This window comes from Parasteatoda tepidariorum, chromosome 6 (genome assembly GCF_043381705.1).
Source record: "Parasteatoda tepidariorum isolate YZ-2023 chromosome 6, CAS_Ptep_4.0, whole genome shotgun sequence".
Classification (NCBI taxonomy): domain Eukaryota; kingdom Metazoa; phylum Arthropoda; class Arachnida; order Araneae; family Theridiidae; genus Parasteatoda; species Parasteatoda tepidariorum.
Genome location: NC_092209.1, coordinates 57,523,250 through 57,546,997, shown reverse-complemented (window position 1 = coordinate 57,546,997; position 23,748 = coordinate 57,523,250). Strand labels below are relative to the sequence as shown.

The 23,748-nt window shown below is 28.1% G+C and overlaps 2 protein-coding genes across 2 annotated transcripts in view; both read left to right on the top strand.

Moving 5' to 3' along the window:
- LOC107451978 (uncharacterized) overlaps positions 1-23,748 on the top strand; it is a gene marked incomplete in the record, with an annotated part of 60,877 nt that overhangs the window by 10,485 nt on the left and 26,644 nt on the right. Inside the window, 5 exon segments of the mRNA XM_071181605.1 lie at positions 8,718-8,859; positions 9,398-9,444; positions 11,027-11,243; positions 12,340-12,389; positions 13,968-14,160. Coding sequence (XP_071037706.1) covers positions 8,718-8,859; positions 9,398-9,444; positions 11,027-11,243; positions 12,340-12,389; positions 13,968-14,160 — 649 coding nt within the window.
- On the top strand, positions 15,064-19,033 carry LOC139425724 (uncharacterized). The gene is made up of 4 exons (XM_071181609.1): positions 15,064-15,104; positions 16,126-16,383; positions 17,420-17,469; positions 18,956-19,033. The coding sequence occupies exons 1-3, from the start codon at positions 15,084-15,086 to the stop codon at positions 17,465-17,467; spliced, it is 327 nt and encodes a 108-aa protein (XP_071037710.1). The 5' UTR covers positions 15,064-15,083; the 3' UTR covers positions 17,468-17,469; positions 18,956-19,033.

Sequence of the window (23,748 nt, the reverse complement as noted above, 5' to 3'; positions counted from 1 at the left end):
AATAATTTATAAAATATACTTAATGTTTTGCTAGGTTATTTTTTTTCTAAAACTAATGAATTTTTATTTTCAAAACAACATTACATATTTTTATTTTTAAAACAACATTAACTTTAAATTTTTTTAAATTAAATAAATAAGTGGTTGAACAATTTTAAAGCTTTTTCAATATCTTATCTGTCCTAACTTATAACTTTTATTTCAAAAAATAAAATTTGTAAGTTTTCAAATACTATAGCTGAGTTTTTTTCTTCTTAACATTTTGATATCCTTGCAATACTTTACTTAAGATTTACTAGCATTATAAATTTAGAGAGGAAAAGTAGTCTTATTTTACTGTTAGTGAATAAATCTGAGAAAAAATTAATAGCTAAAAGTACTAAAAAATATTATGGACTTAAAAAAATGTCAATTGAAAAAAATATTAGCAAAATAATACTTTTTAAATTGGTATTTTATTTTCTTGATTGTTATTTATTATTTCTAGTAATATTTTATTTATTTAATTGAAAATTCAGTTCTTAAGCAGAATATTTAGTAAACTGAAAATAATATAAATACACATCAAGATATAAGTACATACATTTATTTAGAAAAATAATGGGTAACTTAAATTGAAATAAATACTATGAATATAGATATTAAAAAAAATATTTGTAAAATTGTTTTAAATTCTTTTGTATTTTATGAAATTTTATTTATTTTAAACCTGAACTATTAATTTATTCACTATCAGTAAATAGTTATATTGGTGAATTTTAATCAATTTTTTATTCTTCCACTTCATCCAGTTTCTTCTAGTTTTTTTCCAGTGTCCTGTAAGAAATGACTTCTTCTGGATTGAAATACAAACCCTGGTTATATTAAATGTATTATATTATTATTATACATTATTATATTATTATACTATACAAATTAAGTTCATCCTAATTTACTTTGATTTTCTATTATAAATTTTAAAGATGAGATTTATACGTCTGTAACTTATTTTTGATATGTTTATAACATTAATAAACATCAGTTCTTTTGTATTGCTTTTTGTTTAAATTGGTTTGTTAAAAAAATAGGCAAAGCATTGCTCTGATGAAGCAATATTATTTTTAAGGAAGAAAGTTGCACTCATCAAGGGTGGCGCCAGACTCTGCCCGACAAGGGGTTAAGTCTCCCCTAACAGGGGGGCTGAAACAAATTAATTCAAAATAGTTAAATTAAAACAAATTTTATACTTCGCATTTTTTTCTTGCGTAATTTTTTTCAAGTGTCAGGGTGCGTAGCGTTTGTAAAAAGTACTTAAAGGTGCTTTTTGGGGGATTTCGTTATTAAAAGCTTTTAAAGGTGCTTTTTCCAGCTGGTGTTTTTAAAAAGTGCTTATTTTTCCGAATAATTTTTTTCCCCTTCAGTGATATCTGGTGGATCCCATGCATTTCACGAAAAATGGGGAGTTTGCTACGTAATCATTCACGCGGACTTCATGTCGTACCCACGTTATGACTTACGCATGCGCGCACACTTGAAACCGAAACCCGAGTGCTCCAATTCGGATAGAGAATATCAGATCCTTATGAAATGTTTTTCTTTTTAATTTATTTTAATTTTGTTCTTGTTTATTTCATTTTACTTCTAACACTTTTTTTGACTTAGGGGGTAAGGGTACTTTTGTTCTGAGTTCAGGGTCAAGTTGAATTCACTCGGTGATGTGGGAAAGTACTGATTGTTTCGATTTAAGCCCGTTTCTTTTTGGGTTTTTTTTAACGCTAAAACTGTTTATAAAAAGTTCTTGTTTTTCAATAATATCATTGATTGAATATGAATTTTTTGAGTGCTTGAAAATTTTTGTAAAGTTCTTGAAAAGTTTTTAAAAAGTGCTTATTTTTTATTAAAAGATTTGGCTATGCACCCTGAGTGTGTTTCTAAGAATCTAAAATCACTAATATTGATACCATAATGTGCAGATTCCTTTTAATGTAAATTTAAATCAAATTTTTTTTTCTTCAATTACAAAATTTCAACTACAGTACAAAATACAATTTCAAATGTATTTTGTACTGTATGGTGCAATTGAACATACATTGCAAGCGTAAAAATTATTTCTGTAATGAAGAAAAATAGTTTTAGCAGTAACCGCAAATTCGAAAAATTTCTACGCTTCTTACTCTCATAACGCAAAAATTATTCGTTAATAAAAATTTTAAATTTCATGCACATTTAGCAAAGCATTTAAAGAACATATTGATATAAAATGTTATTTTTATATACATCGATTGGCTTTTGAATCATTTAAATGTTTTGAAAATAAAGTTTTAAGTACATTTTTTGCATCCACGTATTCAATCTAAAAATATCATGTCCCGTTTTGAACGAACTTCGAAATGGTTATGCCCATAAAATTGTAAAATTCGAATTTTTTTTAATTGTTACATAGTGTAATTTTACGGACAAAAAAATGCTATTTTAATTAGGGGACTCGATGTTAATATGTATTGTAAGTAAATACAAAGAGACTTTTAAAATTTCTCCTTGCGATTCCTTTTTCTTTTCAAAGATGCTTTTAAAGTGAACATCTATGTCCGGCAAAGGGCTAATTTCTCCATTTGAGAAAAAGAGTAAGTCCAACGGCTTAAAATATAAGATTCAAACAATATAGCTTAAATTTGTAATTATTTTTCAATTTACGAATTTTCAATTTGTCTCCGAGAAACGAATATTAACTAACTTACATTTTTAGAAAAAATTGCCACACATGGCTGCTGTTTGTCTGCCCATGTTTTCGTTTCTCTGCAAAGCTGAAAGCACGTTTTCTACCAAGATTTCTGTTTAGCCCTGCAGAAGCTTTTTGCATATGGACATACACCGGCAACGAATTACCTTTCGCACAGTTAATTGATTATTGTTTACCACATGTCAACGCGAAACATTATTTCCTATACGATTTAAATTTGCTTTTGCTTTCATAGTTACGAATTTTAAGTCACAAAAAATGAACACTAAAAGTTAAGAAGCTAGAGGACCAAATTTCGAAAAATATGAGTTTTTATTTCTCAGGACTTATTTGACCGATTTTGTTTAAATTTTGTATTTTGACATTTAAAGTTGCAAATGATAAAAAAATTGTACACCTTACATTTTTTAAGTTTCTCGACTTAAATAAAGTAATATTAAATGTTTACTATAAGTTTCATTTCGCATGAAATTATCTTAAGAGAAACGAATAGGAATTGATTGATCTGATTAGAATTGTATGCAAAACTGTTTCAATGTTCAAAAATTAGGATATAGTGAAATACGCAAAAACTAAAGTTAACATTAAAGGATCCTAACTTTCAAGCGCCTGAAAATACTATTAAAACAATATTTCTAGATTGAAACTACTATATTTTAGGGGTCAGAAATCCGAATCCGTTGAAGAAAGGTATGTTTAATCGGATAAAGTTTTTATGTCTAATTTCCTAACTTAAAATATTGTTTGGACTAATTAATTAGTATATTTGATGTCACCCTCTCGAACCATTAAGAATGAGTCCTAGAACATGAAGATCAGAACTTAAGATTAAAATTTATTCCGGTGGGTCCATTTATTTTTTTGCACACTGTGCATTCATTTGAAGTATATGTCAATATTGCTGATAATAGCAAAATAATTTTTCTTTTTTATATAGAAAGGTAATTTAGCTGATGGTTATCCATATATATAAGCTTTGATAATTTTAAGGATTGTGATTGAAAGAGGAAAATAAGGTGAAATAATGTTCACTTTCAATATTAATATCAAATATAAATAAATAAAAACGTGTTTCATTTTTCCTCTTTTGTTAATTTCATAGTAATTGCATAGTAATAGCTTCGAAATAATAGCTCAATGATAATACCTCAATCTCGTCATATCTCAAGAACGTTTTGCTTTTTGATTGAATCGAAACATTTTCATACAATTGCAAAAATTCGTTTTTCCAAAGGTAATGCTATGCAAAAAATATAGTTTTAAATAGTTATAAAATATTTAATATTTTTTATATTTATAATATGTGTTAGAAAAATTCTGAATCCCGATTTTTGAAATCCCTGTGAAGTAAATGGCGACTGATGCACGTTAAATCTGTCAAGTCATAATGTCCTCCATGTTCCCATAACAAATCAAAACCTCTGGGGATACTTACCCAGGAGTTTCCTTGTCTTCTGGATTGTTTCAAAATTACAAGGCTACGGAGTTGAACATTAGTAGTCGTAAACTCGAAAATTGGGCTGGTTATTCAACGACGGATAAAATAAAATAAAATAGCAAGATTTACAAATTTTTATATAATTTTATGGAATGTAATTTTAAATTGCGAAATACAAAATTTCAATGAAATCGGTTGAATAATTTGAGATAAATAAAATTTTAATCAAACTGACTTTTTTAAAATTTGATAACTCAGAAACTAATTGATCGATTGCTTTGAAAGTTTGTATTTTGAAATTAAAAGGATGTAAAAATATGTAGAACACACAATTCAATATATATTACTATTATTTAATAAACTAATAAAAAATAACAGATAATTATTTGAAATTATTTTTGCTTAAAAATTTGTGTATAAAATGTTTTTTGTAATTTTATGCAAAAATGTTTCAATATACTCAAAAAGTTCTCAAGATAATTGAAGAGTAAAGTTAAAATTTAAGGACCCAAACTTTGCAACTCTCTCTTAGCCATAACTTTAGACCATATCTTCCAGATTGCGGCTGTTTCCACATTTTGAAAATTAAAAACCTAAAACTATAGACAAACTTGTATTTTTATCCAGAACAGAATGCGCTTTTCTGCTCATTTTCGTAACTTAAAATATGGTATTGACTCTTTGTACGTGAAAATTTGATTAAATCAAAAGTAATCAAGGTGTTCCCTTTTTCCATTTCATGCACTGTACATGAAATAAGTCAATGAGAATCTGTTATGTTGATTAATATATATTTTAAGATATTGAATACGAACAGTTTAATTGTTTTTCTGAATCAATCAACAATCTTTTTACTACTAAGAAAATGATAAAAAAATAATAAATTAAAAATATTTTGTTACTGTTTTTCTTTTTTTCCGACTGCATATTTATTGCGTTGATTAAAATGTAAACCTTGAATCCGAATAAGTAAATGATTTTCCTCATTTACAAGTATTTTTTAAAAAAAAGATGAAAAAATTAAATAAATTTTATTCTTATACTTTCATTTTGCTTGAAAATTTCAAAAAGCAATTATGTGATCCCATAAACCATTGATAAACACCTTAGTACATAAAAAAGAAGAGGGCCTGCGTTTCTTTCTATCCCTCAGGCTTTTGTCAGTTATTCCCCCAGCAAAGAGGTATCCCCTTTCTCCAGAAGAAAGGATAGCAATTTGGAAGATAAGATTCCAAGAAAATGAAGATGTGTCTGTGGGAAAGGATTTCTAAGGGACTTCGAAAAGTCGTCAATTTCACCCATGTCTAATCGCATCCGGTTTCTAGTTTAACAAGATATGGGCAAAGTACAAGTATGGGCAAGGTATGGGCAAAGAGAGATAAAAGGAAGCATATGGTATCATGTAAACAGGTGATTAAAGCTGTTATATAATCTCTTATGAAATGTGAACTGTTACTGTCTCTAATTTTATCTGTTATCTTGTGTATGTAAATTTTCAATCATAATATATTTTAATATTTTCGTTGTTTGCTAGCTAGTCATTTTTAACTTTCACCAAAGTTTCCTTTTTATCAATTTTCAATCAGATTATTATCTCTGAAACACTGATAATTATCTATTTCAAGGACCAGGGTATTTTATGTTAAGTGTTGTATGAACCCTATTCAGTGATTTTGTTAAAGTGTTGTGATAATTTTAATGTGATTATTTTTAAGAGGTAATTTTTAAAGTAAAACTTTTTATTTGGAGATAAGATAACAAAATTGGTATATGTAACTGCAAGGAAATGTTATTATATTTAGCTTCCAATAATCCATGCGTGAATCCAGCATTATCATCTTAATTATACATATACATGTTTATTTACTTTAAATTAATTTATCATATTGTATATTTATAATGTATTAAAATCTAGAAAAAGTGTTTACTTAAAGACAAAGGTCCTATGTTATTTTATTTGCTAGAGATCTAACTCGAATAAGATAATTGAACTAGAATTGCAGATATTTGACTCAAAAAATATCAATCATTGAAAATTATATAACTGGGCAAAGCTTTGAAAAATTCCTCTGTGACTATGGTGGTAAAAGAATTTCTTTCGAAAATGAAAGGACATTTTAAATTACACCTGGGAACATAATGGACTATACTCAAAAATAAAGGCAAAAGCCTTATTTCATGTACTCTTCAAAGCCCTGTTTTTTCCCCGTTAAGACCATCATAAGTAACGTTCAAAAAAGTTTGTTTTTTGAAACTAAAAAGAACCTAGATTTTTGCTTTAAACTGTTTTTTTTGGGGGGGGATTTATTTAAAACTTAAAAGGTAAAATTATCTTTTACACCTTAAATTAAAAATATTTAAGCTATTATAAGGTATAATCATGAAAATTTCAGTCATTAACTATTATTAACAATTAAAAAATAACCACTTTCAGTGCATAATTATGCTAACAAAATAAAAAAGCATAAATGAAAGTTTTGAATATGGCTATGCACACTATTTTAAGTTGCAACTTAAGATGCAAATAAAAATTTCATGTAAATTATTACTGTACCCTAGTAATATGTAAAAGAATGAGTTCCTTTTTGTTTGTCTGTATATATATATATATATATATATATATATATATATATATATATATATATATATATATATATATATATATATATATATATATATANATATGGAGAAACCCCATACTTAAGCATTATTTAATACTATTAATTAACTGTATTAAGTTTTCAACATTGACATTAATGTAATTAATAAATCATATTTTTTCCCAATTTCATCAATACAAATTTTAAGAAAAAGCAGGAAAAATTTAATGTATTATATTTTTTTCAATTCAAAAATATTGAAAAATAATATTACAAGCTAAAAGACTAAAAACATAAATTTGGCTGCATTCGCGTGTGTATATAAAATTGTAAAGTAAAAGTATATTTTACCAGGAGTGCATAATTTGTTCGATTGTACAAGTGAGTTCATAGGAAATTCAGGCAACTAATTACAGGATATAAATGCTGCACAATTTTTTATTGTTAAAAAATGTGTTGCTTTACAAAAGTTTTGACTGTGAAAGTAAAATGAATGTAAAATTATTCCTACAGAAAAAATCTTAGGATAACAAGGAACGAGGATTTAATGTTTTTTGAAAAGTAAATTATTACTGACACAATATATTTGGATATTATATTATTTTTAACACATGTGCTAGTCTCCTCTCAAGATTTGTGTAAAAAAAAAATCAATATTTTCCTCTGTTGAGAAACAAGGTTTTTATCAAAAATTTTAACAATATACGAACTTTAATTTATAAAAATAATTTTAAAAAATCATGGTAACTAAAAAAAATTTTGAGAGAAATTTAAAAAAAAAAAAAAAACTGTTCTGGGGAAAGATTAGGCTCTGATAATTTTTTGCACCTCTGTTTTACTGTTAATGATTTCATAAATACGAAATGGAATTCCTTTTTTGTCATTCTTTTTACACAATGAAGCTTTAAGCAAATCACTATGCTTAATATGCAGCATTAAGTAAAATTATGTGAATTGATTAAATATTAAATTAATTTTGAACATTTTTTAGTATTTTTGGATTATGCTCTTTTATCTAAACATTATATTTTGAAAATGTTAGAATTAAGAAAAGCATGCTGCATACATACAGTAACAATTTGTTTCTGCTGATTACGGAAGAAAATTTTAAAAATTAAGTGAAATACATACAAAAGCACCTAATTTCAACTCAAGCTTTTAATCGTAGCAAGAATAATTAATAATGCTTCCTTCATTCAAAAACATAATAAGATTGAAAAGCAAAGTAACTTTTGATTTTAACTTGTTCGGTAATTGCATTTTTCCGTAATTTTAAAAACTATCTGAACATTTGAAATGATATAGTCTGTATTATTTAAAGAATTTTTAGAGAAATTACAATTTTGGTTTTAAATTCACTCGCATTAATTATTTCATAATAATATTTTTGTAAAAGAGCAATTACATATGAACTTCTAAAAATTGCACATTTCATGCATCCACTTAAAGTAACACAGACTCGTGTTGGCAATTAAACTCAAGATTAAAATTATTTTTTTATGGGAGGATTTATTATTATCCTTTCATTTGTATTTAAAGTAGATAAATGTAAAACTTTTTTTAAATACTTAAGTTAATTTGTAAGTTTAAAAAAACTATTTAAAACAAGCTAACTCTTACCATAAGTATGAAAGCGAGTCATACTAGTACCTTTGGTGTTCTCCCAAGCCAGAGAAGCTATCTATTTCTCTATCTATGTTGTTGACAAAAAACCTAGAGTCTTGTGGTTCTCAATTAATTCCTATTATTATTACAAAAAAAAGTAAAGCTGAGTGCACTAAATAATAATTGGGAACCTGTTTCAATCAACAGAAGTATTCAGATGAAACCGGCTCAATTGTATGACTCATTAATCTAGAGAAAATTAAAATAAAAGTGAATGAATAATCAAATTTTTATTGTACAGTCTTTAAAATGTGTTTTCATTTTTCATTACAAAGTATCATTCTAATTCAAATAGGAATCTGCCAAAGAAGAATGTGGAATTTGTTCTTTGATAGTACCCAAAGATAAACTTTCTGAGCACTTTAGTAAATGTGTTGTGGAAAATTCTAATAATCCTTATTCAGAATGTGGAATGTCTACACCTCAGCCTATAGCAAGTATGATTATTTAAAAGTACAATGATTTGATATTGCCTATACAAAAATATTTAGTTTCACGTAAAAAATTCCTATGCTTAGTGAGCTAGAAATTTTAGAAATTGATTATATGGGAGACATTGAGTTGGATTCATTTTTTTCTAATTTTAAATTCATTATATTCAATCAGCTTTTGAAAATAAATTTCCTGTTAAAGATATTCATTCTTATAATAAATAAGTTAAAATATATAAATAAGTTAAAGATATTCGTCTTATAAATTAACCTTTTTATTTTTATAGCTTAGCTTTATTTATGAAGTAAAAATAAAAATAATTAGTAAATAATTTTAAGTATGCTACACTTCAGGTAAATGTTCGGTCTTTACAACTATTGTTAATTTTTTCTAGCAAATAACTATACTAGAAATTGAAAGATATTATTTTATATAATTTTGAGTCTAGCCCATATTAAAATAATTATATTAATAGAGTAACGAAAATTGAAGTTTTTAAATTGTGTCATTAAATACTTTTTCATAATTGTATCATAATTTTAGGTTGTGCAGATGGTTCTAAAATTAAAATGCATACTGAGGGGGCAAAAGTAAGTATTTCTTACAATGATATTGTTATTTGTATTTTACATTTTGTTCTGAGCAAACTTTCAATGATAGAGTATTATACCATTCAAGAGCATTATACCATTTTAAACTTTAAAAAAAAAAATTGGAAAGAAAATCTTGTCATTATTTAATTGATAGATTGCATAATTACTTGAGTTCACTAATTTTATCTTTATCACCCAAGCTTTTATGCTTTATATTTATGCAAGGGAATAAAAAAAAATTAACATTCGATAGTTAATTTAAAAATTATTAACTGTTAAACGTGTTGTAAAAATACCAAGTGTGGACCTTTGCAACATGTTGAAATGCAATAAAGGTTACATTTGATGTGCTTTTGTTTAAATTTGTTTGAAAATTATAAAGTTTTAAGTTTTTGTTTTTTGTTACAGTTTTTTTTTCTATTTATTCATTGTTGTAGGATAATTAATTTATCTTTATAAAAATCTTTATTTTATAATCTCTAGCTTTAATTTATGTCAAAAGTATATATATAAAAAAGGAGATTAGATGTTATAAACTACAAAACTTAACAATTGTATTAAAATTTTTAAAAAAATAAACTTATTTAGGTTATGAAATTCATTGCCAATTTTTAACCGTTAAAATGATATTCATATCCTTAACAAGTAAAATTACTTATAATTTATTTCTTCTTATTAATCGCACATTCTCTGTTCTAAGTACTGTTGGTTATTTTTATATCATGGTAATCTTTCATTTTGTTATGATTAATAGTTTAGCAAAATCTTCTTGCATAAAATGATAACAATCATTTATTTTACTAGAAAAATGAATTTATTTTTTGAAAAAGATTGACTTTAATAAGAAAAAAAATCATTGAATGAGAAGCAGTTTTGGTAAGCAATGCAAATAAATACCGAAGTTTCCTAGCAATAAAAGAAAATGTTAAAGGCAACAAAATGTTGAATGCATATTTATTATTAAATATCCTGAAATTTATATCAGCCATATCTGAAGTTTAATTTTAAACAGACTTTAGATTGTCAAAATAATTTATCCAATTTTTTTCTTAGCTTTAAATTATTTTAGCTTAGTCATATTTTTAATTTTTATCACTTCTAAACTTAGATTGTAAAAAAAAAAAAAGCTAAGCACTCAGTCTGAAAGTAAGTACTAACTTTTATTCCTTCATAATAAAATAATTTTATTCCAAAAAGTGGCAAATACATTAAGCTCTTTGAAATATTCCCTACATGCTATGTGTATTAAAATACAATATGCCTACATTAATTTAGAAGATAAACATCAACCTTGTCCATAAAAGAAGTGTACCGATATTATTTGTTTATTAAAGTAAAAGTCAAAAAAATTTCATTAGTTTGCATGTAGATTTTGAAGCGTTTCTGTTCTGGAGTTGCAGGCATACTACTAATTAACATAGGAAAATAAATTTATTCAAAAAAATAGCTTCAAATTTTAGGAGTCTCTCTGAATTGATCCATGCATGGCATGTGGACGTGCAACTATATAATTCAACTGTAGTTACTCTTATTTTAACTGATAAATTAGACATATTATTAATACACATTTTACTTTCAGATAAATTTATATCCTTCAATGGGAGAGCTTTTGCTGTGCCCATACTGTTCCATGAATTTTCTCTCAAAGCGTTTTGCCAATCACAAGAAATACTGCAAATCGGCTTTAGTAGAATGTCCTATTTGCCAAGACACTTATCACATTGATGAAAAAGAGGAGCATAGAACTACTTGTGATGCATTAGATACTGTACTAATTCCAGAGAGTGACTTGAAATGTACTAGTTTTATTTTATGTTCTGCTTTCACTTTTTTCATAGTGTTTAGATTAAGTCATGTTTTTATTATTTTTCCATTAATTTTTTGTGATTTCTCTATGTTTTGGGCATTTACCCGGATAATCTTTTTTGTTTTTTGTTTTGTTGTTGTTCTAAGAGTTTGAACAGTTTTATATCCTTTCTTATTTTGTTTTTCTATTAGTTATTTGTTTTTAATAGATTCTTATTTTTTCATTGTTATTGTAGTTATAGTTATTCACAAGTTAATCCTCATTCCTTATATCCATCTGAGAAATTTGAAAAATGTTTAATCTGCAAAATTGAGAATAATTTATTAAGTTTTTAAATTTATTTCTCTTTAAAAATGGCTTCAGGTTGTGGAATAAAAATTCCATCATGCTATAATCTGTACACTTATTCAAATATTTATCATGAAAGTATTGTTTCATGTTTTAATTGTATTATTATATATATTTTCTATTGATTTATGGAAAGTAAGTTCTTACTTGAATAGAAAGTTGTGAAAGTTTCATTTGTTCTTAAATACATTTATTTTTGTATTAAACATGTAAAGACTTGTTTAAGTTCATAATAATGAGACACAGCTGCCAACTACTACATTTTATTAAAAATATTTATGAGTGGCAAACAATTAAAAACCAAAGCTTTCAGAATTCTGTGTAATTTTGCCAATATTCAGAAGCCTTACCACAAGATTGCCAGAACAAAGCAGTGTTTCATATGAACTTTTGAATTATTTTCATGTAGCGGTGTGGAAAATAACTTTAAATCAAATTTACAAAACAAAGAATCATTAATCAAAACAAACATAGCTACCACTAGAGGAAATTTTCCCAAAATCGGTAGGAAGTTTGCAGCCCTGTAATCAGACATTTTTGCTGTAGAAACCATCTTTTCACATTAGCAATAGCATTAGTTACATTTTTATTTTTTTTCTTATCTTCTTAATAACCTGTTGGCAGAACTGAATTGTTGAAATTTAAATTCAGATTTAAATAGGTAACAACTGACATACATGAAATGATATTACTTTGTTGTAGCACCATTGAGTATATCTAATTAATTCTTTATTTAGTGGAATTGCAAAAAAAGTTTGGAACTTTACATTTTGAAGAAAATCTGAGAGTGAGTATTGCTATCAGTTTAATTATCTTTTATTTTTAAAATAAAAGTTGTGGTTTTTTTTAGAAAAGTATGTTTTACAAAACTTAATTTTATAATGTATCATTGAAAACAGTCTTACGAGCTCAGAATCTCATGTTTTTTACTCTGCATTCTGGTAGTTTCATCATCTGAATACGTTTCATAACTTACATATAAATGTTTGGAGGAATTCATATATCTTTACTAAAATTGCTTAGTCAAGAATTGCTAACTGTGACTAGTTAAATATAATTTTGTGACAATTTGATGCATGCTGTATATTTCCAAATATAAGCTGAGAAGTTTTAGAAAATTTTTGAAAGAAGTCTAAAGTGGGGCAGTTGGCTTATAATCCGATCCACTAACTTCGAAGAATTCCAGGATAGCATCACCAACAGGATTGCTTCTCCTTTTGTCAGACACCAGCGATAATCTGTAAATATCGCATAACATGCATGCATAACATAAAAATAATAGTTGAAAACGGAATGTCTACATGTAACGAGTGAGAAATATAAAAGGGACAAATTGAAGGGAATATTATTATTTTTGAATATTCTAGTTTACCTATTTTTAGGTGGATGCGAATACATAAACAAAAAAAAGGAAGACGCTAAAATCCAATAAATTCTATATCAGAATCTGATTCTTCCTAAAGTTTGGTAAATTCCTGTTCTGTCATCTGAAGATCTGGATTTAATAAATTGTCCAAATTTCTGATGTCTTTATATTAACTTGTGTCTTCATACACTAATTGAACTTCACTGCCATATATATTGATACTGATGTAACATTTTTTAAAAGATCTAGTTACGACATGAGTAGGTCTGTGCTACTTTTACCCTTTGTGCAACTGTTACTATATATACTGTTACTACAAGAGATAGCGTAAATATTTATTTTCAAGCATAGCTTATCTTGTTTTGTCACTTTGGCTTATATATGTGTTTTGAATTTTGGATGAATTTGAAAATAAAAAACGCATTCTTTTTCTTGTACATCGCTGGGGTTAGCAGTGATATGCTTATTTTTGTTGACAAAACTCTTTACAAAAGTGCTTAAAATATTTTAAAAACTTTTATTTTAAATATTTAGTTTTTTCCATTTACATTTCAGAAGAAGCCTACTTTTTTATTTCGATAATAAGGATTGGTCTCTTCATTGATGCAACAATTCATAAAGATTTCAACAGTGTCATTTAATTGTAAAAAAACACAATAAAACTTAAAAATTGATTTAAAAAATGTTAAGAGCTTTTTTTAATATTTATGTAGAATAATTTTTGTTGATAAATTGTTTTTAAATGTTATGAAAATACATAACTTTCCTTAGGAAGTGTTTTTCTAATAGTTTAGTTTCTTATTATAACCTTTAAGGGATTAAAATAATTTCTACATACATAGTTTTTATCCTTATATATATATTTTTATTAATTCTTCATGGTATGCAGGGCTTTTTTTACTTATTCATGTCATCTGCTTTTACTAATTTATGAACATAATACTGTAACTTTACGAATTATGAGTAATAATATAAATTCTATTCTAACTATAATTTTAGGATTTCCATGAAACTACTTTAAAATGCAACAGCTGCAAAAGATATATTCCAATAGGAGCAATGGATTCTCATTTGACTCTCTGTACATCAAAAAAATCTCCTTATTGTGATAAATTCGTGAAGAGCAATCTACAGACTCATTTAACTAAGTGTAATGATTGTAAAAAACTACAGCAAGAGTCACTTAATAATCAAAGTAAGTTTTTCTTTAAATAAATGACTAAGATAACTATAGAAACAGGGCCGGATTTACGTATAAGCTAAATAAGCTGTAGCTTGGGGCCCCGAGATGGCAAGGGCCCCCAGATCCAACTTTTTTCTTCTATTTTGAAGTTTTATTCAAAGTTGGAGCCCTCTGAAAACTAAAATACATTTTTTTTTCTTTTTTACATTGGTGAACGCTTTTTAAAATCTAATAGAAGTATTATAAAAGCTTTTTTTCCTTTTAATTATCCTAAATGTTTTAACTAGCTTAATTGTTTAATTTACTTAATTATTGTAATTGATTTTAATTTGTTATTTCACAAATTAATCGTACATAAATCCGTGAAATCCTTTCTTTCTTTATTTAAATGGTGGGCCACTATTCAATTCCCTCTTTGACAGGCCTATCTGCCAAAATCCTTGATTTGGTCTATTTTGGATGAAATTGAGATAACAGATGTGGTTTTACTTTAATTTTACTTACTGCTAATAGACAGAAGCAACATGTGATATTGCTTGATAGAGCATTGAAATCAAGTGATCATCAGCTAAACAAATGTTTAAATATATATGTAAAANATAATTAAGAATACAAATATTAGGTTAAGCATTAACAGTTTCTCATTGGCAAAAGCTAATAAAGAATAACACAATTATTTTCTGTGAAAGTTTTTGGAGACAAAAGCTACACTTCATGTAAATGGTCGGTCTTTACAACTATTGTTAATTTTTTCTTGCAAATAACTATACTAGAAATTGAAACATATTATTTTATATAATTTTGAGTCTAGCCCATATTAAAATAATTATATTAATTGAGTAACGAAAATTGAAGTTTTTAAATTGTGTCATTAAATACTTTTTCATAATTGTATCATAATTTTAGGTTGTGCAGATAGTTCTAAAATTAAAATGCATACTGATGGTGCAAAAGTAAGTATTTCTTACAATGATATTGTTATTTGTATTTTACATTTTGTTCTGAGCAAACTTTCAATGATAGAGCATTATACCATTCAAGAGCATTATACCATTTTAAAATTTAAAAAAAAAATTGCAAAGAAAATCTTGTCATTATTTAATTGATAGATTGCATAATTACTTGAGCTTTCTCATTTTATCTTTATTGCCTGAGCTTTTATGCTTTATATTTATGCAAGGGAATAAAAAAGTTTAACATTCGATCGTTAATTTAAAAATTATTAACTGTTAAACTTGTTGTAAAAATACCAAGTGTGGACCTTTACAATATGTTGAAATGCAATAAAGGTTACATTTAATGTGCTTTTGTTTGAATTTGTTTGAAAACTATAAAGTTTTAAGTGTTTTTTTTTTCACAGTTTTTTTTCTATTTATTCATTGTTGTAGGATAATCTATTCATCTTTATGAAAATCTTTATTTTACAATCTCTAGCTTTGATTTATGTCAAAAGTATATATATAAGAAAGGAGATTAGATGTTATAAACTACAAAACTTAATATTTGTATTAAAATTTTTAAAAATATAAACTTATTTAAGATATAAAATTCATTGCCAATTTTTAATCCTTAAAATGATATTCATATCCTCAACAAGTATACTTTATGTAATACATATTTTTAATTTTTATTACCTCTAAAGTTAGATTGTAAAAAAAAAATGCTAAGCACTCAGTCTGAAAGTATGTACTAACTTTTATTCCTTCATATTATTTGTTTATTAAAGTAAAAGTTTTAAAAAAATTTCATTAGTTTGCATATAGTTTTTGAAGCGTTTCTCTTCCCCATTTGTAGACATACTACTAAATAAGATTGGAAAATAAATTTATTCAAAAAATTATCATCAAATTTTAAGAATTTCCCTGAATGTATCCAATCCTTGGCATGTGGACGTGCAACTATATAATTCAACTTTGGTTACTTTTATTTTAACTTATAAATTAGACATGTTATTAATACACATTTTACTTTCAGACAAATTTATATCCTTCAACAGAAGATCTTTTGCTGTGCCCATACTGTTCCATGAATTTTTTCCCAAAGCGTATTGACAATCACAAGAAATACTGCAAATCGGCATTAGTAGAATGTCCTATTTGCCAATACATTTATCACATTGATGAAAAAGAGGAGCATGGAAAGACTTGTGATGCATTAGGTACTGTGCTACTTCCAGAGAGTGACTTAAAATGTACTACTTTCATTTGTTGTTCTGCTTTCACTTTTTTCATGGTGTGTAGATTAAGTCATGCTTTTATTATTTTTCCATTTATTTTTATGATTTCTATATGATTTTGCATAATGAAGAATAAAAAACAAAAGTGATCTTTCTTTTTTTTTTTTTTTTCATTCTAAGTGTTTGAACAGTTAGTTGTATATCCTTTCTTATTTTACTTTTTCTTATCTTTTTTTTTTCTGTTAATTATTTGTTTTTAATAGATTCTTTTTTTTTGATAGTTATTGTAGTTATAGTTATTCACAAGTTAATCCTTATGTACATTTGAAAAATGTTTAATCCAAAAAATTAGGAACTTATTTTTAAATTTATTTCTCTTTAAAAATGGCTGTAGGTTGTGCAATAAAAATTCCGTCATGCTGTAATCTGTACACTTATTCAAAGATTTGTCTTAAAAGTGTTGTTTCATGTTTTTACTGATATTTTCTCTTGATTTATGGAAATTAAATTCTTACTTGAATAGAAAGTTAGTGAAAGTTTCATTTGTTCTTAAATATATTAACTTTTATATTAAACGTATAAAGGCTTGTTTAAGTTCATTATAATGAGACACAGCTGCCAACTACTGCGCTTTTTGAACAATATTTATGGATGGGCAAACAATTGAAAACTGAATTTTTTGTGTAATTTTGCCAACATTTAAAAGTTTTAACACAAGAGAGCTGGAACAAAGTAGTGTTTCATATGAACTTTTGGATTATTTTCATGTAGTGGAGTGGAAAATAACTTTAAATCAAATTTACAAAACAAAGAATCAATAATCAAAACAAACTTACAAACCACTAGAAAATTTTTTCCCAAAATGAGTAAGAAGTTTGCAGCCCTGTAATCAGAATTTTTAGAAGCCATCATTTCACATTGACAACAGCATTAGTTAAATTTTTATTTTTTCCTTATTTTCTTAATGACTGTCCACCAAACTGAATTGTTGAAATTTAAATTCACATTTGAATAGATAACAAATTTACTGCATGAAATGATATTACTTTTTTTGTAGTACTGTTGAGTATAGCAATTTATTTCTTTATTTAGTGGAATTGCAGAATAAGTTTGGAACTTTACATTCAGATGAAAATATGAGAGTGAGTATTGCTATCAGTTTTATTATCTTTCACTTTTTAAAATAAAGTTGTGTTTTTTTTTTTTTTTTCTTGAGAAAAATTAGTTTTACAAAACTTTATTTCATTACGTCTCATAGAAAACAAGTCTTACGAGATCAGAATCTTAAAAAAAATTTACTCAGCATTCTGGTAGTTTCAAAATGTGAATAAGTTTCATAATTATCATTTCAATCTTTAGATGAATCTATATATCTTAACTGAAATTGCTTGGTCAATAAGCGCCAACTGTGGCTTGTTAAATGTATTTTTGTAACAATTTATTGCGTATTGTATATTTCTGAATATTAGCTGCAAAGTTATATAAAATTGAAAGAAATGTAAAGTGAAGCAATCTGCTTATAATCAGATGATAACTACTAACCACTTACTTCGAAAAATTCCAGGAGGACAACACCAATAGGATTGCTCCTCCTTTTGTCAGACACCAGCGATAATCAGTAAATATCGCATAACATACATACAAAACATAAAAATACTTCAAAATAATAGTTGAAAAGGGAATGTCTAAATGTAACATTTGAAAGAGAAAAATATGAAAAGGACAAATTGAAAGGAATACTATTATTTTTGAGTATTCTGATTTACCTATCTTTAGGTGAATGCAAATATATTAACAAAAGGAAAAGAACACACAAAAATCCAATGAATTCTATATCGGAATCAGATTCTTCCTAAAGTTTGGTAAGTTCCTGTTCAGTCACATGAAGATCTGGATTTAATACATTGTCCAAACTTCTGATGTCTTCATATTCACTTGTGTCTTCATACACTAATTGAACTTTATATTAATACTGATGTAAAAATTTATTTTAACCTCTGTTCAACTAACCTCTACCGTTACTACACTAGACCTGAGCTTTTATTTTTAAGCATAGCATATCTTATTTTGTCACGTCGGCTTATATATAAGTTTTGAATTGTGAGTGAATTTCCAGATATAAAGCGCATTCTTTGACTTGTACATCGGTGGGGTTAGCAGTGATATGCTTATTTTTGTTGACAAAACTCTTTACAAAAATGAATAAAATATTTTAAAAACTTTTATTTTAAATATTTAGTTTTTTTCCATTTAAATTTCAGAAAAAGCCCACTTTTTTATTTTTATAATAAGGATTGGTCTCTTCATTGATGCAACAATTTATAAAGATTTCTACAGTGTCATTTAATTTTAAGAAAACACAATAAAACTTAAAAATTGATTTAAAAAATGTTAAGAGCTTTTTTTGATATTTATGTAGAATAATTTTTGTTGATAAATTGTTTTTAAATGTTATGAAAATACATAACTTTCCTTAGGAAGTTTTTTTCCTAATTGTTTAGTTAGTTATTATAATCTCTCTTAAGCAATTTGATTTTCTTGTTTGTAATTGACAGTTGTGTTTGTTTTTTATAGAAAAAAATGGTGTGATTTTCAAACGGTTATACTTCCTTTATTTCTCTATTTTAGGAAAAGGAAGCATTATATGAACAATGTCCTTTTTGTGAGAGTAAAATTCATCAACATTCTTATTCTAAACATTTACTAACTTGTTCTCTGTCTATGAAACAATGTCATCTTTGTAAGCAAGAATTCCCTAAAGAAAGTGAAAGAGATCATTTTACTGTGTGTCCAAAATTATTCAAGATAAGTTCAAAATCTGGTCAAGATGAGTTTTTTTATGGAGGTATAATATTTTAATTTTTAGTAAAAGTTTTCTTATGTTTCTGATGTATATGTTTCAAGCTAATTGGAAGATCTGGCTCTTTGCAAACTGCCGACGTCACTTTACAGCAGGGGTCGCCAAACTTTTTTGATCGTCGACCCCTACATAATTTTTCGAAATCTCCATCGACCTCCATAAAAGTAATTTTCTGCTAATTAAAACTCTAGTAGATACTGTGTTTGTACATTTATTTTATGATTTTGAACATTTATTAAAGTAATAGTACATTGTGTAACAATAGTTTTATGAAAAATATATTAACATTGAAATTCAAATACCTTATTATTAAATAATAAGTAATTATGCATAAGTAGATATACTAAGTAAAGAAACTGAAGATTTACTGCTTCTTGATCAATGAGAAGGGTGTGCCTGGTGCTTTTTTGCAAGGTTCGCTATATTGGGTTCAAAATTGGTCAATTTTGTAATCTTCGTAAAAAATACAAAGTGTTCTATAGTTTTGTCGCGGACAGTACTAATCCATATTATTAATGCTTACCTTCTTTTTTGTGCATTGATAATTAAAATTGATATCTAAACTAAACGAATGGTTTTATCGAAACAATAACTAATTATCCAAAACTATAAAAGTTTTAGTAATGACACTGCAAATATTGAACACAGTTTGCAAAGATAGCTGAAACTGCGTATGATATTTGCATTTGTAACGTCAATGCTCGTCACACGTGACATTTGGACAAGTGCACATATGCATATGACTTATAAACTGCGCTGAGTTCGTGCCACTGCGCGGTGGTACGTAAATACTTGTTTCACCTCTGTAAATATACTTTTATTAATACATGTTTTATAAAGAAGCTGATATTGAGTCACTTATAAAAAAAATTCTCAAATTTTGCATACTTAATTAGGTATGTGTGATTTGCGTATTGAGAACTGTTGTTCCCACAATCGACCCTTCCGATTCGGATCGACCCCCATTCGCCCCCCTGTCTTAGATCGACCCCCGCTTTTGTTAAATAGACCCCTGGGGGTCTATATAGACCACTTTGGCGACCTCTGCTTTACAGTGTGCTTGCAAAGTTCCTACAATATGTGACAAAGAAATGTTTCTGAAGAGCTGAATTTTCTAATTGGCAGCAGCACAGAAATCTAATGTGATCTCTCTTAGAAAGTCTAATGTGGTTGAAAAACACATTGAATTGTATACCAGTGTGGGCTTTTTGTAACTCAAACTAGCATATTTCAAAAAATTGGAAACAAATCGAACTACCTTTGAAATGAAGATTCTCATAACAGCCAGTTGTGGAAGTAATGGTAGTTAGGCTCTATTATTGCTTGATCAAGAACATAATTACGGTCATTTGGTCAACATTTGACACTAAACACTCTTACTATACAGCAAAGCCGATATCTATCTATTTGAAGCTCGATATGTTTATAGCCACAACTAGCGATCAAACTCCAGTCTTTCATAAAAGTTGTTATCTCTAAGCCATCACCATGCTCAAATTATTATTAATACTCCAAGAATTGCCTATTTAAATATTTATTTTTGATGAATTCAAAATCATACTATGAGAAATTGTGAATATTTACTTAACTTCCATGAAATTTAAGGGTATTTCCTTTTTGTGGAATAAAAAAATGAGATATGTGAAAAAAGTTTCTTTCTTGTCAGAATCAACAGAAATAAGATGTTTTTCTCTATTTATTTCAATAACGTCTTGATGAATAATATGGGCATTTACAATCAAGGTCATCAGTAATATGTAGAATACTTTTTCCACAACTTTTTCGATTTGCAATCCACCTCGTTGCAGGTTTCTGTTGTTGTTGCTTATCCCCTTGGTCTAGAGCCCTAGACCAAGTCCAGGAGATCATGTTGCATCAGCAAGTCATAAACAGTCTCTCCATCACTCATCAGTTGCCTCACAGAGGCACCAGTGCCATCCAAAACATGAGATGGAGAAGTGATAGCCGAGCAATGACAATAGGCTTATGTCTTTTCTTTTACTCTGAAGATCAAACACTTAATATGGCCAGTCCTAAGTCTTGACAAAGCTGTTTGAGCAAATCTAGGGCAAGTGCACTGCAGGAATAATCCGGGGCATTTGGCGGCATACCAATCATATCTGGTGGGTGCTGCCACGCTGAATTTACCCTAGCTAACTTCAGGGAGTGCACCTCAGACACTGGTAGTTTAGAGGAAGGGGGAATAGCAAGTTCACTCCCTTCCTTGGCAAGCCGATTAGCAATCTCATTCCCATAAATACCCACATGGGAGGGGATCCACTGCAAGTGCACCGAGCCAATCTGAGACAAAGTAGTCAATTTGATAACGATTTCCTGTCCCAAAATTTTCAAGATACTTGGCCAGTTCTTCAAATATTGAATTGAACTCTTGCTATCCGTTAATATCCATATGTCAGGTATGCCAGAGTCCATGGCTAGTCTCAAGGCCTTATTTATGGCAATTAACTCTGATCGAAAGACCGAGGCATGGTCCTGGTTTCTAAGTCGGCGGTTGAGCTCTCCTTCGCCTGTCCTCATAAAAACACCTCTGCCCGTTCTACCGGAATCAGGCTTGCTTTCGTCCATATAGACGACCAAGGCTCCGGGAGAGATATTATTGATTTCCTCGAAAGCCAGCTGACATAGCAACTCCGGATGTTCATTTTGCTAGGTAAAATCGATATTTAAGTCATCTTTAAAAACTACATTACTAAGAGAAGTATTAGGTGTCAATAGATTAAAAAAAGAGGGCATGGCTCGACATCAATGTCAGTCAGGCCCTGTCTCTCCATCAAACTAAGAGGGCTGTCCCTTTTCAGCCTCTGATTCTTTGTCCAGTTTGATAAAAATAATGCCGCTCTATTGTGGGAGCCATAGCTCTTAAGCTTAGCGATGTACTTTGTGATGTTAGTCTCTCTTCTTAGGCACAAGGGTTGCAGATTAGCCTCATATCGAACAATATTATTGGGGCAACAGTTCCTGAGGCCAGTGATAATTCTGACCGCACTTAATTGTATTCTGTCAAATTTTTCTAGATTGGTAGGTGCAGCAACCTGATAAATTTGGTAGCCATTCTCAAGTATTGGACGAATGAGAGCAGTGTACGTGCACCTGAGAGTTGCAGCATCAACGCCCCAATCTTTACCAGAAATATATTTTAGAAGCTGGAGCCTTTTTCTGCCTCTTTCAGCAAGCCTGTTAATATGTTTACCACAATTGACCTCTGTATCTAATGTAAATCCCAAATAAGTAGGTGTCTTAGTAGATTGAAGCAATTGTCCTTTTAGAAAAATAGAAGCAGGTTTCTTGTCAGTTAGAGAGATCAACCCTCCCACCCATGAACTTCTCATAAAACATTACCATTGACGGACAGGAGAATTCCTTATGAGATCCATCTTTTAGAGTTCTAATCACAGTAGTTAATTCATTGGTATGACTATTTCACATAACGAAAACCTCCTAAGTATTCATCTATTGGATAGCTATTATTCCCTCGCTTGTAGCTTAGAAAATCAAATCTCCTCTCTGAATCTCTCCTCTTTTCGCAGTCGGACCCCCTGGTGTATTTTTTTTCATCCTTTTATGTAAGTGCTGACACATCCATGAGTCAAAATGGACATCAGATTCACAGAAATGAGGAATCGATTGAAACAGGTATGATTTTGGGAGTCTCACCCTTCATCATAGAAACAGGCTTTTTTACGAAGCATTTTCTTTCAGTTCCTTTGCTCACAGAAATTCTTAGTGTAAATATTGCAATTTTATGCATGTCCTGTTTTGGAATCACAGCGTTCTCACACTTTTATACCTCTCTTTGCTGATTCCAGGGGTGATTGTGCTCCGGAAAAAGTCCGGATTTCCGGAATTTTCACTAACTGTGATCTGGAAGTTTCCGGAAATCGAAGGTCCAGTTGATTTAACAAATCATTGATCACAAAAGTTTCCGGAAATCAATGATACAGGGTTGCCTCCGGCGACTAAAAAGCTACTATTTTCGGCCTTAGCTGCTTTTGCTTTGCTGCTTTTGCTATGGTGCTTTTTTTTTTGCCTGAAAAGGCTAAAAAAGCAACTATTTTCAGGAATAGGCGACTATTGGGAGACTTTTTTACTTTTGGCGAAGTTTTTTCGCAAAAATGAACGTTACTTTTCAGTCCCCTCGCTAATACGTGCGTAGTGCTGCCTACCACGTGCATGTGCTCAGTGACGTCATCACGCTAATCACTCCCTTGTTATTTAACCCCACGGAAGAAAAAAAAATCTGCTTTCCTTCATTATTCTCTCGTTCAAGTGGAGCGTATTTTAATTTTAATTGTATATCTATGTGATGGATTTTCTACCATACCAGTGTCCTTCCTCTTTATAATTAATATTAATTTTTTATCAGTAAATAGTTAGATTGTAATCAATAGATAATAAACTAAATAGTTATCAGTAAATAGTAATCTAAGAAATATTGAGAAAAAGGAAAAAAAACCTTCTTTAATTTTTTTTCAATTGAAACTGTTTTTTTTTTTTTTTTTTTTTTTTTTTTTTTTTTTTTTTTTTTTTTTTTTTTTTTTTT